The sequence below is a fragment of the Gopherus flavomarginatus genome, chromosome 16, assembly GCF_025201925.1.
Source record: "Gopherus flavomarginatus isolate rGopFla2 chromosome 16, rGopFla2.mat.asm, whole genome shotgun sequence".
Classification (NCBI taxonomy): domain Eukaryota; kingdom Metazoa; phylum Chordata; order Testudines; family Testudinidae; genus Gopherus; species Gopherus flavomarginatus.
The window spans coordinates 3940102-3957630 of NC_066632.1; the positions used below are offsets into that span (position 1 = coordinate 3940102).

Sequence of the window (17529 nt, forward strand, 5' to 3'; positions counted from 1 at the left end):
GCCTCCGGGGAAGAGCCCCAAAGTCATCCCATCCCATCCCCCAGCCCTTTCTGCTCCCCTACCAGGGCCTGTTACACACGTCTCAGCGCTGGGTATAAACAGCTGCCCCACCTCACCCCAGAGGTGTCTGCGTTTCAGCGCAGGGTGAGGTCTCCTTGTACAAACCGCTACTGTGTGCTCTAACCACTAGGCAAGGGGGTTTCAACCTGTGGGCCGCGGACGCCTGGGGGTCTGCAGACTATGGCTAAGATTTCCAAAGGGGGCCGCACCTCCATTCAAAATTTGTTAGGGGTCTGCGAATGAATAAAGGTTGAAAACCATTGCACTAGGCCTCAGGCCTCTCCCAGAGCTGGGACAGAACCCAGGAGTCCTATCCCCCTCCTCTCTCTGCTCTAACCACTAGATGCAGCTTCCCATTAGCATGTGGACAGGTGGCAGGACGTAGCAGCATCTTCCTCGATACCCGCGGCTGACAGTACGTGCCGCGGGCCAGGTTCTCCGGCAGCCAGCTCCCGGCCTGTCCCCCATCGGCCCGTCCCTTTGCACGGCATCATCCAAATATCCGCTCCTTTCTCTCTGCGAAGAACCTGACGGGAAGGGAGCCGCGTGTGCGCGTCAAGGGGGCGTTGGTCAGTTTCGGTTCTTCAGCGTGGCGAGATTCCTTTTCTGCTTCTGGCTCCTGGGTGGAAAATCGCAGGCCGACTGGGCTATAAATCACCAGCCGCGGCTAACAACCCGTTACCTAGCTATGCGTGTGTGTCTCTTTCTTCCTTTCCCCTGGGACTAATTTTCTCTCCTCTCTCACTCCTTCCATCAGCAATGGCGACGTTATTCAAAAGGAGCAGATGCCCGCAAGACGCAGAAAGATACCTGCTGAGCGCAAATGAGGTAGGGAACAAGGCACCGTCTCAGCTTAACCGAAACCAATCCTCTCTCCTCGGTTATTAGCAAACAGCCCCCCCCCACCCTTCCCGCTCCCACCGCCACCTCCTCCTCCTGCCCCCCAAATTGGTGGGTTTCGATGGAAACGGGGCCGGATGAGAGCCGGGGGATGGCGGAGCTGAGTCTGAAGTGGCTGCCGCACGCCCTCCCTGCGGCTGCACGCGGGGGTGTGTGTGTCTCTAGCTAAGGTGGTGGCAGGTCTGGCGATGCTCGGTTCGGAAATCTAGCAGGCAGCAGGAGGGCTTTTCTCCCTGCGTCGCGCTGCTGCTGCTGGAGCATGACATTGCACTGATTTCCCTATAGACAGGGTGGGCAGGCCAGGATCCCGCCAGGGAAGGGGAGAGAAAGAGACGGGGCTAGAGGGGGAAGGAGGCGCCCAGTTTGAGGCCAATGTGTATCCCCTGATTGTGCTGTGAAACAAGGGTAGGGGTCAGGGACGGGGGTTGTGGGAGGTGGGCTGGGAGTCAGGACTCCTGGGTTCTATTAGTAGCTCTGGGAGAGGAGTGTGGCCTGGTGGGTTAGAGCAGGAAGGGGCTGGGAGTCAGGACTCCTGGGTTCTATCCCCAGCTCTGGGAGAGGAGTGGGGTCTAGTGGTTAGAGCAAGAGGTGCTGGGAGCCAGGACTCCTGGGTTCTCTTTCTTTAGAGGTTAGAACAGGGGGAGATTAGGAGCTCAGCCTTCTGGGTTCTGCCCCAGCTCAGTAAGGGGCCACAGGCATGTCCCTGCCCGGCTTGGTGCCTCAGTTTCCCCTGCCGTGAAATGGGGATAATACATGCCTCCCTTTCTAGAGCACCGTGTGACCTGCAGAATGTGGCTTTAGGCCAGGGCAGCTTTTCACTGGAGGCAAGGAGTGGTGAGCATGTCAAACCTGGGACAAAGTGACTTTCACTGCAGTTATCTCTCTGGCACTGGCCTCCAGCACCATAGTATCTGGGCAGCTCACAAACATCTGCCTGGATGTATCGTTCGCCTCATGCTACAGATGGGGAAACTGAGGCATGGGAGGAGGAAGTGACTTGTCAAGGTCACACAGGGAGTTGGTGGCAGAGCCAGGAATAAAACCCAGGAGTCCTGGCTCCCAACCCACCCTGTTCTAACCACTAGACCCCACTCCCCTCCCAGAGCTGGGTAACCCAGGAGTCCTGGCTCTGATGCAGCCCCAGAGAGTGAGGACTGGCTGTCTCAGGGAATTGGATATGGGGCCTTTCATCTCTAGGAGGTGCAACTGCCAATCCAGATCTAGGGGAGTGGTGAATTGGATATGGGATGCATAGAGGATCCAGTTTCCAGGGTCCGCCTTGTCAGTCCCCATCCTTCAGTCATCCCCTGGGGATAATGACACGGTGACAGCTTCCCTTTCCCACACTGCAGTCTGTGTCCTATTGATAACTCCAGCCTGAACTCTGGACCTCCCTGCCTCACCTGCCTGAACCATTGGAGACTCCCCATTTGACACCAGCAATATAGGCACTATGACACACAGCTGAGCTGCTCTGATTCCATCCTGGGCTGGTGCTGCCATTCAGGGCCTGCAGGCTCTTTGGATGGCCATGGGTGGGTGCCCTCCACCCCGGCTCCTCTGCAGCTCCTCTCTCCCCTCAGGGTTCTGTTGCTTAACTTAGAATGAATCTCCCTTTGCTGGCAGCAGTAGTTGTTCTTTTATCCAACCTTCCTGTGGGGCCAGACTAGGGGCAACATCGCTCCACCAACCTCAGTGCTGGATGCAGCCTGCGTGCATCCCTCCCCATTGGGCCCATCCAGCCTGGACTGTCCCTTACTTGGCCCAGCACAACGGGGCCCCTGGATTAGCCGCAGTCATTCCCCAGCATTTCAGTGGCTCAGGAACTGGGTGATGCCAGGGGGGCAAAGCGGAGACAGAGTGAAACTGGCAACTTTCAGAGCTAACGTCTAAACTGGAGTGAAGGCTGCGCCGAGCAAAGACTGGGAAACCAGGACTCTTGGGTTCTGTGCCTAGCTCCAGGAGGCATGGGGTCTAGTGGGTAGAGCTGGGGAGGGACTGGGAGCCAGGACTCCTGGGTTCTGTCCCCAGCTCTGCCAGTGCCTTGCTGGGTGACCTTTGGGCAAGTCCTCTTTGTGCCTCAGTTTCTCTGCCCCACGGAATGGGGGTTAAGCTGGCTGGTGGAGTAGACTCTGCAGGATTCCCCCAGCAGTTCCTGTAACTCCCTTTCCCTCGGGTTGTGGCCCCTGGCCCAGACACCGGGAGACTCAATGGCCTGACATGAAAGAGAGATTCTCTGTCTAGACCTGGTTCTTTCACACACCATGGCTGCCCCCCACCCATCTATCTATCCCCATCCACCCCCTCTATCTATCTATCTATCTATCTATCTATCTATCTATCTATCTATCTATCTATCTATCCCCATCCACCCCCTCTATCTATCTATCTGTCCCCATCCACCCCCTCTATCTATCTATCCCCATCCACCCCCTCTATCTATCTATCTGTCCCCACACTCCCCCTCTATCTATCTATCCCCATCCACCCCCTCTATCTATCTATCTGTCCCTACACACCCCCTCTATCTATCCCCATCCACCCCCTCTATCTATCTGTCCCTACACACCCCCTCTATCTATCTATCTATCTATCTATCTATCTATCCCCATCCACCCCCTCTATCTATCTATCTGTCCCTACACACCCCCTCTATCTATCCCCATCCACCTGCTCTATCTATCTATCTATCTCCATCCACCCCTTCTATCTATCTATCTATCTATCTATCTATCTATCTATCTATCTAATCTCCTTCTCTCTAGATCTATATCTATCCATCTCTAGCTATTTATATCTCTCTATATATATCTCCCGATCTCTCTCTCTCTCTGGCTTGTATCTGAAACATCCTCTCTTCCCTTCCCCCCTCCCTGGAGCTGAGGGGTCCCCCTCCCCAGGCGTCTGTGCACTTTGGGGGCTGGTCACCGAACGGGGAGGGGCGGGGGAAGGGGGGCGGTACAGAGGTAGGATGGGGTCCGAGTGAATGCTGGGGGGAGCTGGGAGGGCAGTATGGGGAGACGTGTGCCGAGCTGGGTGGGGGCTGCTTGGGAGGGATGGATGTGCCATGGGGTGGGGGCTACGTGTGCTATCGGGGGGGAGGGGCTCCGTGTGCTACCCCTAGGGGGGAGGCGCTCTGGCGTGTGTGCTATGGGGGGGGGCTGTGTGTTCCATCGGGGAGGCGGGGCTGCGTGTGCTACGGGGGGGGCTGTGGGTTCCATCGGAGGGGCGGGGCTGCGTGTGCTACTCCTCGGGGGGAGGCGCTCTGGGTTGTGTGCTATCGGGGGGCGGGGCTGTGTGTGCCATGGGAGGGGGGGCTGCGTGTGCTACCCCTGGGGGAGAGGCGCTCTGGGGTGTGTGCTATCGGGGAGGGGGCTGTGTGTTCCATCGGAAGGGCGGGGCTGAGTGTGCTACCCCTCAGGGGAGGCGCTCTGGGGTGTGTGCTATGGGGGGGGGGGGCTCTGTGTGCCATTGGGGGGTGGGGCTGCGTGTGCTACCCCTGCGTGGGAGGCGCTCTGGGGTGTGTGCTGTCGGGGGCGGGGGGGGCTGTGTGTGCCATTGGTGGGTGGGGCTGCTTGTGCTACCCCTGGGGGCGGGTGCTCTGGGCTGTGTGCTATGGGGGGGCTGTGTGTGCCATGGGATGGGGGCTACGTGTACTACCGGGGGGGCTGTGTGTGCCATCGGGGGGGCAGGGCTGCCTGTGCTACCCCTGGGGGGGCGCTCTGGGGTGTGTGCTATCCGTGTGTCTGTGTGTGGGGTGCCATGCGGGGGCGCGGTTGCGTGTGCTATGGGGGGGGATATTAACCAAGCGAGAACTCTTTGCCGCTGGTCCCAGCCAATGAGCCGGGTCCCGTCGCTGGGGGGCCGGGACGAGTGCAGGGGGGGGGCACGCGGGGCAGCCAGACTCAGACATCGCGCGAAGGGGGTGGGGGAGCTGCAGAGGTTCCTTTGTTTTTTTTGCATATTGGAGGGGGGGAGGAAAAACCCGCCCCCCTCGAAAAAACCCCGCCCCCCTCCCCCGGTAATAAACCCCGGGTTTAAATAACCAAGGACATTTAAAGGACCAGCTAGCGCAAGGCTGCCGCAGCGGCTCCTCCTTTTCCCTCCTTTTCTCGTTCTGTTCTTTTTTTTTTCTTCCTCCTTTTCGTTTATCACCCCCCTGCCCCCCCCCCCCCAGTTCTCTCCTCGCCCCGGGCCAAGACTCGGCTCCTTCTGTCCATTTCATTGTTCGCTTTGACTTCTGCTTTGCCAATTCCTCCGCTGCCCTTCCCTGCTCCCCGGCCCGGGTCTCTGTCCATCCCTGCGCCCCCCCGTCCTCTCTCGCCTTCCTTTCTTCCCAGAGAGGCCGAGAACAAGAGGACTCCCCCGTTCAGCCCCCCACTGCTCAGCCCCCCCCCACTAATCAGCTCCTCCATTTTTCAGCTCCCCCCACTGCTCAGCTCTCCCCCCGCTCAGCCCCCCCGATCTCTCCCCCCCACCCCGCAGCTGGACCTACACACATCCAGCCCCGATCCTCGCCCGGGAATTTGGCTTTTCAATCGGTCCTCCAGGAAAATCGGATTCCCACTCCCCCCGCCTCCAGTCCTCGGCGCTGATCCGACCCCACCCGGGGCAGGGGGCTGGGGGGTGCGGGCCGGCGGCTGGAGAGCGCAGCCCCACGGCCGCCCGGCCCTGCAGCGGGGGAGCCCGCGGCGCTGGAAGAATGGTCACCGTAGGTATCTGGGGGGGCTGGGAGGGGGCTTGGCTGATATTGGGGTACGCGTCTATTGGGGGGTGTACGGTATAAATCCCCCCCTCCGCACTGGAGCTGGCAGCCCGGTCCTCAGTTGGGTGTCAGGGGGTGGGGTGCGGAGCGGGATGAAATGTGGATGTAAAGATGCCAGGATGGGGGGCGATGCCCCAGATCTACAGCGCTCTGGCCCCATAGCGCGCGTGGGGCAGAGCTGTGGGGCTAGCCAGGGCATGGCGGGGGAGGAGAACAGGGCTCAGCATGGAGACAGCCAGGGAGCCGCAAAGAGCCGGGGGGGTGTCGGTGCCGGGGTGCCGGAGGGGGGGTCTCGGTACGCCGGGCGAGGCTCGGTGGCGGTAGGCCAGGGAGGGGGCTCGGTACGCCTGGGGGCCCTAGGTACGCCAGGGGGGTTCGGTGGCGGTACGCGGGGGGGGGGCTCAGTGGCGGTATGCGGGAGGGGGGCTCGGTGTGCTGGGGGGCTCGGTGGCGGTATGCGGGGGGTGGGCTCGGTGTGCTGGGGGGCTCGGTGGCGGTACGCGGGGGGGGCTCAGTGGCGGTATGCGGGGGGGGCTCGGTGTGCTGGGGGGCTCGGTGGCGGTACGCGGGGGGGTGGGCTCGGTGTGCTGGGGGGCTCGGTGGCGGTACGCGGGGGGCGCTCAGTGGCGGTATGCGGGGGGGGCTCGGTGTGCTGGGGGGCTCGGTGGCGGTACGCGGGGGGGGGCTCAGTGGCGGTATGCGGGGGGGGGCTCGGTGTGCTGGGGGGCTCGGTGGCGGTACGCGGGGGGGTTCAGTGGCGGTATGCGGGGGGGGGCTCGGTGTGCTGGGGGGCTCGGTGGCGGTACGCGGGGGGGTGGGCTCGGTGTGCCGGGGGGGTAATGGGGGGGATCTGGAGATGTGCGATATGCTGTCTATGCATCTGTAGGAATATTTCGTGTGTCGGTGAGCGGCTGGTCCATGGGTCAGGGATGTTCTGTGGGTGCGAGACAGGAGCTAGGGCGGGACTGATATAAAATTTGCCCTGGTGGGAATGTGTCTGGGGATGGCGAGATCTCATAGACTGCGTGTGTGTGAAATACACTGGGGTGCGTGTGTGTGTGGGGTGGTAGCGAGCGAGATGTGTGTATCGACACACACACGGCTGTGGGATGTACTGGGTGTGTGGCTCTCTAGGTATGGCTGCATACATGTATATTGTACTCTTTGTGTGTGTGCTGATAGGGGTGTGTATCTGTGTGTGAGTGAGTGTGTGCTGATAGGTGGTATGTGTGTGTGAGTGTGTGCTTGTGCTGATAGGTGTGTGTGTGAGTGTGTGTGTATGTGTTTGTGCTGATGGGGTGTATATCTGTGTGTATGAGTGAGTTTGAGTGTGTGCTGATAGGTGTGTGTCAGTGTGTGTGTGCGTAGGTGTGTGTGTATTGATATGTGTGTGTGAGTGTGTGCGTGTGATGATAGGTGGTGTGTATGTGTGTATGTGTGTGTGTATTGATAGGTGTGTGTATGAGTGTGTATGTGTGCTGATAGGTGTGTGTGTATGTGTGCTGATTGGGTGTATATCTGTGTGTAAGAGTGAGTTTGAGTGTGCACTGATAGATGTGTGTCAGTGTATGTGTGCTGATATGGGTGTGTGTGCATAAGTGTGTGTGTATTGATAGGTGTGTGTGAATGTGTGTCAGTGTATGTGTGCTGATTGTGTGTGTGTAGGTGTGTATTGATAGGTGTGAGTGTGTGTGTCATTGTATTGCGCTGATAGATATGTGTGTGTGTGTGTGTGTGTGTGTGTGTATGGGTGTATTGATAGGTGTGTGTGTGTGTCAGTGTATGTGTGCTGATATGGGTGTGTGTGTGCGTAGGTGTGTGTGTATTGATATGTGTGTGTGAGTGTGTCTCAGTGTATGTGTGCTGATAGGTTTGTGTGTGTAGGTGTGTGTATTGATAGGTGTGAATGTGTGTGTGTGTCAGTGTATGCGTGCTGATAGGTGTGTGTGTGTAGGTGTGTGTATTGATAGGTGTGTGTGTGTGTGTCACTGTATGTGTGCTGATAGGTGTGTGTGTGTGTATTGATAGGTGTGTGTGTGTGTGTGTGTCACTGTATGTGTGCTGATAGGTGTGTGTGTGTGTATGTGTGTATTGATAGGTGTGTGTGTGTGTCAGTGTATGTGTGCTGATATGGGTGTGTGTGCATAGGTGTGTGTGTATTGATAGGTGTGTGTGAATGTGTGTCAGTGTATGTGTGCTGATTGTGTGTGTGTAGGTGTGTATTGATAGGTGTGAGTGTGTGTGTCATTGTATGTGCGCTGATAGATGAGTGTGTGTGTGTGTGTGTGTGTGTGTGTATGGGTGTATTGATAGGTGTGTGTGTGTGTCAGTGTATGTGTGCTGATAGGGGTGTGTGTGTCAGTGTGTATTGATAGGTGTGTGTGTGTGTGTGTGTATTGATAGGTGTGTGTGTGTGTGTCAGTGTATGTGTGCTGATAGGGGTGTGTGTGTCAGTGTGTATTGATAGGTGTGTGTGTCAGTGTATGTGTGCTGATAGGTGTGTGTGTGTCAATGTGTATTGATAGGTGTGTGTGTCAGTGTATGTGTGCTGATAGGTGTGTGTGTGTAGGTGTGTATATTGATAGGTGTGTGTGTGTCACTGTATGTGTGCTGATAGGTGTGTGTGTGTAGGTGTGTATATTGATAGGTGTGTGTGTGTGTGTCAGTGTATGTGTGCTGATAGGGGTGTGTGTATGTGTGTGTATAGATCTAGATACATGGCTATAACCGCATGTTTGCACCACTATTACACTAATGCCTGAGACCCCTCCAGAATCAAGATCAGGCCCCATCAGGCCAGGCACTGCTCACACCCCACCCGAGATGGGCCCCCCATCGTGCCAGGTGCTGCCCAGACCCCACCCGAGATGGGCTCCCCATTGTGCTGGGTGCTGCCCAGACCCCACCTGAGATGGGCCCCCCATCGTGCCGGGTGCTGCCCAGACCCCCCCCCCCAAGATGGGTCCCCCATTGTGCCGGGCACTGCCCAGACCCAACCCGAGATGGGCCCCCCATTGTGCTAGGTGCTGCCCAGACCCCACCCGAGATGGGTCACCCATCGTGCTGGGCGCTGCCCAGAACCGCCCCCGAGATCAGGCCCCCCCATCGTGCCAGGTGCTGGGCACTGTGGAGATGCGCAGGGCGAGACACACAATCCTTCAGAGCGCGATACATTTTTGTGCATGACTGGAGAGCCGCTCCTGCAGAACTGCCTTTCTCTGGGTGCTGAGACAGCAGCTCCCCCCCACCCCTTGCCATCTCCGACTCTGCAGAAGGAGAAACGCCAGCCCGGCTCTGAACAATAGGAACTGACAGCGGGCTGGCTTGGGGGGGATGGGGGGCTCGGTCACAGACAAGCCCCCCCCACTCAGGTTTTGCATTTGCAAATTGTAAATCCTGTTTTTTTCCAACCCAGTGTCTCTCCCTCGCTAGCTCATTTAAAACCCAGCCGCTCTCCTGTGCCCCCCACGCGCGGGCTGGCAGTGCCAGGCGCAGGGCCTGGGATCTCAATTCTCCAGCCTCTGGCTTGCCGGCTAATTTAAGAGCCTCTTAAAAAACCATGCCCGCCCCCCCGGCTGAATCGTAGATTTTAACACCCCCACCCATTTCGTGTGTTTGTAATTGTGTGGCTGGCTCTGCAAGCCAGGCCTCTGTCTACCTAGTATAACATCGCCCCACCCCAAGTTTAATTGTAGATTGTTTCAGCCCCCCCTCTCCACACCAGGGGTCTCACGTGCTATGGAACCAGGCTGGCCCCACTTGCTTTGCCCCCCCAGATCTCTATACTGCACCCCTCCCCCACCCCGCAGACTTGCAGGTGACCCCCGAGACCCACAGGATGAGAAGGGTCAGCGGGTCTAGGCCAGGCCTGGGCCAGGCCCAGGATTTGTTGTGTCTAAACCATCCAACCCAGATAATGTTCTGACCCAGCCGTGTCCCCCGCTCGAGTTCCCCCCCCCACGTTCTCCCTCGCTCATTTCAACGTGTCTCTGAACTGAACCCCCCCCTTTTCTTTGAAGATGCTGCCGAGCCAGCGAGGGTGTAGGCCCGGGGGGGGGGGGGCTCGGCGCACAAGGCCTCCTGCTGGCGCCGTTCCCTCAGCCTCGTGCGCGTTAAGATCATCGTAACCCCCCCTCTCCCCCCCCCCCAGTTTGAATTCAAGGTTGGTTTAAGAGCCCCTCCCCCAACCAAGAGACACTTTTCCAGAGCGACAAAAGCCATTTTGACCTTGTAGCGATGCTGAGGCGCCTTCGGGCCCAGGCATTCGCTGTCCCTTATAACCCCCCCTGGAAGGATTGAAGAGTGGGGGTGGGGGGTGGAAAGGGAGGTGTCACAGAGGGAGGGGGGGTTGGGGAGCCCCTCGTGGGCAACAACCTTGTCTGGACAGAGAAATGGGTGGCCGGGTTTTGGCGGGGATGGAGGAATTTGGGGAGTCCCCAGTGGAATACACCATGGGGGGAGGAAAAGGGGGTGCAGGGGGTGGGCAATCTCTGGGGAGCCCCCAATGGAAGCTGCCCCCACCACCCATTCTCATTAGCGGTGCTTTTTGTGTCATGGGGGGGCTGCAGGGAAGGGGGCTGCAGGGACAGCAATGCAGCAGAGAGGGGTGTGTGTGTGGTGGAGGGGTTGCAGCAGCTGAGCGTGTGTTTCGGAAAGTCACAGTGCAGGTGGCTTAGCAGTGGGGGAGGGGGAGCCCCATTTCCTCCCCCCTTGCGCCCGGGTGGAGGGGGGAGCAGTTTGGTGAGCTGACAAAGGTGAGTGAAGGGGAGGGGGCAGCTGGGGAAGAACCAGAGCTGGTTGAGGGGGGCTCTGTCACACCCCCTGCCTTTGGCGCAAGGACCCCCCCCCACACGTTGCCTGCCCTTCCCCCATCGTGTACACAGGGCAAAGAGCTGGGGATGGGCCGGGGGCTTTGTGCAGAGGGGATGGAAATGGGAAGGGGCTGGTGTGAGGTATTGGGGGGCTGGTGTGTTGCTGTCCCTGGGGGCTGGCGTGTTGCACGGGGGGGCTGGTGTGTTGCACTGGGGGGCTGGTGTGTTGCTGTCCCTGGGGGCTGGCGTGTTGCACTGGGGGGATGGTGTTATGTATTAGGGGCTGGTGTGTTGCACTGGGGGGCTGATGTGTTGCTGTCCCTGGGGGCTGGTGTGTTGCACTGGGGGGATGGTGTGATGTATTAGGGGCTGGTGTGTTGCACTGGGGGATGGTATGTTGCACTGGGGGGCTGGTGTGTTGCTGTCCCTGGGGGCTGGCGTGTTGCACTGGGGGGATGGTGTGATGTATTAGGGGCTGGTGTGTTGCACTGGGGGGCTGATGCGTTGCACTGGGGGGATGGTGTGATGTATTAGGGGCTGGTGTGTTGCACTGGGGGATGGTATGTTGCACTGGGGGGATGGTGTGTTGCACTGGGGGGCTGGTGTGTTGCACTGGGGGATGGTGTGTTGCAGGGCCACCCAGAGGATTCAGGGGGCCTGAGGTCTTCGGCGGTGGGAAGCCCCGCTTCAGCGGTAATTCGGCAGAGGGGGGTCCTTCCGCTCTGGGACCCACCGCCGAAGTGCCCTGAAGACCCGCGACGGGGGCCCCCTGCTGCCTTGAATTACTGCTGAAGTGGGACCTGGAGTGGAAGAAGGTCCGGGGGCCCGGGCTCCGTGAGAGTTTTCCAGGGCCCCCAGAGTGAGTGAAGGACCCCACTCCAGGGGCCCTGAAAAACTCTCGTGGGGGCCCCTGCGGGGCCCGGGGCATAGGCAAATTGCCCCACTTGCCCCCCCCCGGGCGGCCCTAGTGTGTTGCATTGGGGGGCTGGTGTGTTGCATTGGGGGGGCTGGTGCGTTGCTGTTCCTGGGGGCTGGTGGGTTGCAATCATTGGGTGGGGGAGGGGCAGTAAATCCTTCTCCCCCAGGGGTGCGTCCATCCTGGATCCCGCCCCCCCATCCTCGCTCTCCTTCCCCTGGTGCTGCCAGTCCCCCAGAAAATGGCTGCCAACCAGGCACCGCCACCCCGCCCAGCCCCATGGGGAGATGATGGGGTGCCTGGGGCAGCCCTCCAGTGATGAGCTGAGAGCCCCACCCACCCTGCTTGGGGAGGCCTCACTGTCTGGGGTGATGAGGCCCTGCACCTCAGCCTAGGAGGAGAGTCTGGGGGAGGGAGGATCCTTGGGGTGAGGGGGGGAATCCAATGAGCATAGGCTCTGTGGGGAGCCCCTGCAGCTGCCATGGTACCCAGGAGTCCTGGCTGAAGCCTCCCGACCCCATCTGCCCTGCTACATGGGCGAAGGACCCAGGAGTCCTGGCTGACGCCCCCCGACCCCGTCTGCCCTGCTACATCGGCGAAGGACCCAGGAGTCCTGGCTGAACCCTTCCCCCCCGCCCATCTGCCCTGCTACATGAGGGAAGGACCCAGGTGTCCTGGCTGATGCCCCCTGCCCCCATCTGCCCTGCCACATGGTTGAAGGACCCAGGAGTCCTGGCTGAAACCCCACCCCCATTAGCACCGGGCCTTCCTCAGCCCCACCCCATTTCAGTCCCTGGCCAGTTCTCTGCAGGGCACCTGCTACCAGTGCTGAGAGGGGAGTGGGCAGAGTGGGGGCTGGGAGTCAGGATTCCTGGGTTCTATCCCCAGGTGCAGCTCCAGGCCCTGGGGGGATGTTACTGTCTGATGCTCCCGGCTGGGTGTCACCCTTTGCTCCTTTATCCCTTGACGGGGGCGTGGGGGGCGGTGATCTGTGCTGGCCAGGCTGCCCTGTGCCATGCTGCCTGGTGCCAGGCCCCCCTCCCCAGGCTCAGGGCTCTGAGGTCCCTTCTGCACAGAGCCCAGGGATGTTTCAATCCCCACTTGTCTTTGGCCTCAGGGTCCTCAGTGCCCAGCCAGGGTCTGCCCCCCCACCAGCCCCACGGGACCCCTCTCTGGACCCCCAGAGCTCATTTGTAATGAGTTCCTGCAGCAGGATGTGAGCATGCATGGTGGGGCGCTAGGGGAGCAGGGGGCTGCAGGTTGGGAGTGAGGGGCACCGACAGAGCTGGGGGTGGGGAGCCCGGGGCTGGGCTAGTGTGTAGGACGTGTGGTTACTGGTACACTTTGTGGTCACTAAGGACCCAGGACTCCTGGGTTCTCCTCCCCAGCTCTGGGAGGAGAGTGGGGTCTAGTGGGCTAGAACAAGGAGGCAGGACTGTGCCTCAGTTTTCCATCTGTATACTGGAGGTAATATTCCTGCCTTGCCTTGTGGGGTGTGTGTGTGGGTTAGATACAACTGCCAGTTGTTGTAGTATCTGCCTCCCCCATATTATATGGGCACCTCCCAATCTTTATCCTCACCTACCCCCGCTGTTATTCCCATTGTACAGATGGGGAAACTGAGGCACAGAGTTTGGAAGGGAGGATCCTAAATACCTTCATGGCTTTGGGTTAAGAGCAGGGAGCTAAGCCCAGGGCTCCCCTCCCATCCCCCTCCATGGGCTTGGCTGGCACCGTGCTCCCTCCCTGCTCTGCCTCTCCCAGGGCCTTGCACCCTACTCTGCTCTCGGGTGGGGGCTGGGGTCCAAATGCTGTGCAGCGCCCTGCGGGACAGATGGTGCCAGACACCCCAGCCCTGCCCCCCAGGCTCCAGGTGTGTAGTTCTTGGCCCTAGGCATCAAGAGGGTCTCAGTGCCTTCCTCCCAGGCCTGGGTCCCTGAGTGGGGACTCTGTTGGCACCCAACTCTCCTAGGAAGCGTTGAGGTGGGGGGGGGATTCCCTGAATCCTCCCCCCCAATGGCGAACACAGCTACGTCTGGGCTGAGTCTAAGGGAGATTCTTCCCCAAGTCTGACTGAACCAGATAGACCCTGGGCTGCTACCCAGAGGCAGGCACAATTACCTAGCTGTCCCTGGGGCTTGGGCTAGCAGAGCTGCAGGGGCCCAGGCTAGGAGTCAAGACTCTTGGGTTCTATCTCTGGGAGGGGAGTGAGGTCTGGTGGTTAGAACAGGGGGCGCCAGGAGCAAGGACTCCTGGGTTCCAACTCTGGCAGGGGAGTGGGGTCTGGTGGTTAGAGCAGGAGGCTCTGTGAGCCAGGACTCCTGGGTTCCAGCTCTGGAAGGGGAGTGGTGCTGAGCCCAGGGCAGTTCCATGCTAGCAGCTCCTGAGCTGTAAACAATCCCAATGCAGGTGCATCCCTTGTGGCTCCCAGCCCTTCGTCACGTCGCCTGGGTGACCCGCAGCCAGGAGATTTGCCCTCCCCCTGCCCCCCTGGCTATGGTGCTGGGGAGGATCAGTCAGCAGCAAGAGACGCCCACTCCCTGCGCCTGCCAGAGCCTCTAACAGAACCCAGGAGTCCTGGCTCCCAGCCCCCACCTCTGCCCACCCACTGGACCCCCAAGTGTCCCTTTGTGGCAGGGTGAGGGGCTGTGGGCTCTGGGGTGTCCCCTGCTGGCAGTAGCTTCTCCTTTTGGTGGGGATGGGCCAGGCTGGGGGAGTCTTTCCATGCAGGGGTCTTGGCAATGCAAAGGTGCGGCTGGAGGGGGGAAGGGCTGGTGGGGATACAGGCAGGGCACGTCCAGCAACTGGGGTGGGGGGGGATGCTCGGGGTGAGGGAGGGATGCTCGGGGGGCCGTGGAAGGCAGATTGGCAGCACCCTGCAGCAGGAGGCTGCAGGACCATTGGGGGGAGGGAGGGAGAGACTGTGAGGAAACAGGGCAATTCCTGACCTTCCACTCCCCCACCCCCTCTCCAATTCTGGCCCGGAGGCAGCGAGCCTGGGCCCTCAGCTGGGCAGGTTCTCATGAGGGTGTGTGGCGCCAGTGACTGGCGGCCTGGCACTCTGGCTGGGATGAGCACCCTCTGTATCCTGACCCCGTCCCCAGCACCTGGGCTGCTGGGATTCAGGGCCTGGCCATCATACGCTGGGAGCCAGGACTCCTGGGTTCTGTCCCTGGCTCTGGGAGGGGAGTGGGGGCTAGTGATTAGAGCAGGGGGGGCTGGAAGCCAGGACTCCTGGGTTCTCTCCTGGCTCTGAGAGGGGATTGGGGGCTGATGGTTAGAGCAGGGGGGCTGGAAGCCAGGACTCCTGGGTTCTCGCTCTGGGAGGTGGGTGGGGGCTGGTGGGTTAGGGCACAGGAGAGCTGGGAATCAGGACTCCTGGGTTCTATCCCTGGCTTGTGGGGGACTTCTTATGGAATTGCTGCACAGCTTTAGTTCTAAAACTACTAGAGAAATGGAAATAACTTGGCAAATCTCCCCCCGCTCCAATATCTCGCTTTAAAGGTAACGGGAGTCCTCTGAAAAAACCGGGCTTGGTGAGCAAATGTAGAGGAATGGACTGGATAGTGTGTGTGTGTGTGATTCCCCTCTCCTGGATGGACTCCAAGCTGCTCAGCTCAGCAGTATCCTAGCCCCTGTGCCACTAGCTGCAGAGGGACTCTCCTGTATAAGGGGCATTTGGTACCAGCTCCTGGGAAGGGCTCCAGCTGTGTGGCTTTGTCCTATCCAGGGAGGGGAGGGATATGTGGGGAAGGAAGGGGTTATTGTGTGAACAAACACACATGCCCAGCATCAGGCAGCCCCATTGTGCCAGGCGCTGGACAGACACGGACCAAAAGAGGGTCCCTGCCCTGAACAGCGTCCCATCGAAGAACGCTCACACCTCTCCGAGCAATTGGTTCAGGCTCTCTGCAGACTCAGGCACACACTGCTGCACTGGCCACCACAGATCTCTGGCTGTTATGGTGCCAGGACGACACAGAGGACGTCGCTGGGCAGGAACCTGGGCAACCTGGGAGTTCAGGCCCAGAGCTACCAGGGGGTCAGGTGACCTGAACATTTGCCTCCTGATAAACGCCCGGACAGTTAGCATTGGCTGTCCCATCTGCGAGCCAGGCTTTGCAATGTCTTGGTGGTTTCCTGAGAGTAGGGTGACCAGATGTCCCAATTTCATAGGGACAGTCCCGATTTTTGGGCCTTTTTCTTATATAAGCTCCTATTACCTCCCGTCCCTGTCCTGATTTTTCACACTTGCTGTCTGGTCACCCTACCCGAGAGGTCCCAGGGTCAGAGCTCCAGGATGCCTGGCCTGTGTGTGTGTCAAACTCTAGGTGGGTGGTGGGTCTTAGGGGGCATAAAGGTCAAATTTTAGCCACCTCCCCATCCCTCCTTACTCAAAGTGTCAACTCAGCCAGGCAGGGGCTCTCTCCCTTTGGGTCTAAGCAGCGCCCAGAAGAGGGGACCCTGATCTGGGTCGGGGTTCATGCAGTGCCTGGCACAATGGGGCCCTGATCTTGGTCAGACTGTGTGGAGCCCCCCGGCGTGGGATCCTGATCTGTGTTGGGGTCTGTGCAGTGCCTGGCACAATGGGGCCTTGATCTTGGTCAGACCCTGTGTGGAGCCCCCCGGCGTGAGATCCTGATCTGGGTCGGGGTCTGTGCAGCACCTGGCATGATGCGGGGCCCCCAGCTCAGCTAATGACCGCCTCTGCAAAGTCCTTTGAAATCTGTGGCTGAGAGGTACAATACGACAGCCTTGTTACAACTTGTTTCCCTCGGGCGTGGCACACTTGCTGGTGAGATATTAGGGGGTGTGAGCCGATCGATCTGTCCTGCAAGGTGAGAAAGCAGGTGTCTAGGAGGCTTTGGGGACGTTACGATTCTCAGGGAGTCTGCGTGTAACAAAACAGATTACAGCAACGCCAGGGTTAATTTTATCTGCACCTGCTGGGCTGTGAAGATGCAGGGCGCTAGCTCCGTGCCCCTGGGCGATGTGTGTCCTGAATGCGCAGAGGCACGAGACACTGTTGCAGCGAATGTTCTAATCGGCATCTGTGGATAATCGATTTGGAGATGGCTCCTTGTGAGCGGCGAGAGCATGTCTATTTGGGATGACTGCTGGGCTAGTGCATCGGTCGCTGAAACGGCTTGACATGCTGTGTTGAAACAAATGCACCGTCCAGTGATTAGAGGGGGGGAGTGGGCTCTCGTGGGTTAGAGCAGGATGTGGCTGGGAGTCAGGACGTCTGGGTTCTGCTCTCAGGTCTGCCCCACCAGCCTATGTGATTTTGGGGGAGTCAGTTCCCCTTTCTCTTCCTCAGTTTCCCCAGGTCGAGTGCCACTGGTGTAAAGCCAGTCAAGGGAAGAGGTTTTGCACATCCCCAAATGTCATGTCAGGCTGTTAGATGTGAACTTTGTCCCAGGGGAAACAGCCGAGGCCCCGTACGGGCTCCCAAATGCAGGAGTGTTTCTACATTTCAACCCCAAGCCACTGAAAAGTGCAGAAGCGGCTTAATAATATCCTGAGATTTTGGAAAAAAAATCCCATGGTGGGAGCTTTATTTATCTTCTGGCTTTGGAGCCGTGGGGAGGTCGCATTTTTTGGGCTTTGTCCACAAGGCCTAGAAACTGATGTTGGATTTTGTTTTCAGTCGGCAGCCGAGGGTCCCAAAGAATCCTGTGACTCCGGAAGCTGGGGCTTTCTGGTGAATGCCCTTGAGGGGCAGCCCTGGGACTGGATGGAAGCATAGGGCTTTGGCATGGTTAACTGGGCCCAGGAAACAGCTGCCCTTTTTGGTGGGGACCCAAAGTCCTTAGAGCCAGATTTCCGAGAGCGTCCAGGCTATGGGTACCACAGCAACATGGGCCTCGGAAGGTCGGGATGGCGTGGAAGTAACTATTGAGGCTGGGCTGATAGGAAGATGACCAGAGCCAACAGTGCACCAGAGCTCTGTAATGTTCTGTATTCGAGAACTACATAGAAATGGGGGGCAGTGAGTTGGGGTGGTGATTTTCCCTCTGTATGAAGCACTAGGGAGAGCTATACTGGAATACATAAGAACATAAGAAAGGCCACAC

At 59.1% G+C, this 17529-nt stretch overlaps 1 protein-coding gene across 5 annotated transcripts in view; it reads left to right on the top strand.

Moving 5' to 3' along the window:
* The first annotated feature begins 458 nt into the window (after positions 1-458).
* Positions 459-17529, top strand: part of ELAVL3 (ELAV like RNA binding protein 3) — a 42383-nt gene continuing 25312 nt past the window's right edge. For 3 of the 5 annotated variants that reach the window (XM_050925038.1, XM_050925039.1, XM_050925037.1), the window contains exon 1: positions 534-888. In XM_050925038.1, coding sequence (XP_050780995.1) covers positions 820-888 — 69 coding nt within the window. In that variant the 5' untranslated portion in view covers positions 534-819. Of the gene's footprint in view, positions 476-533; positions 889-5605; positions 5672-17529 lie in introns of those variants that run through there. The other 2 variants (XM_050925036.1, XM_050925041.1) reach the window with 2 other exon arrangements.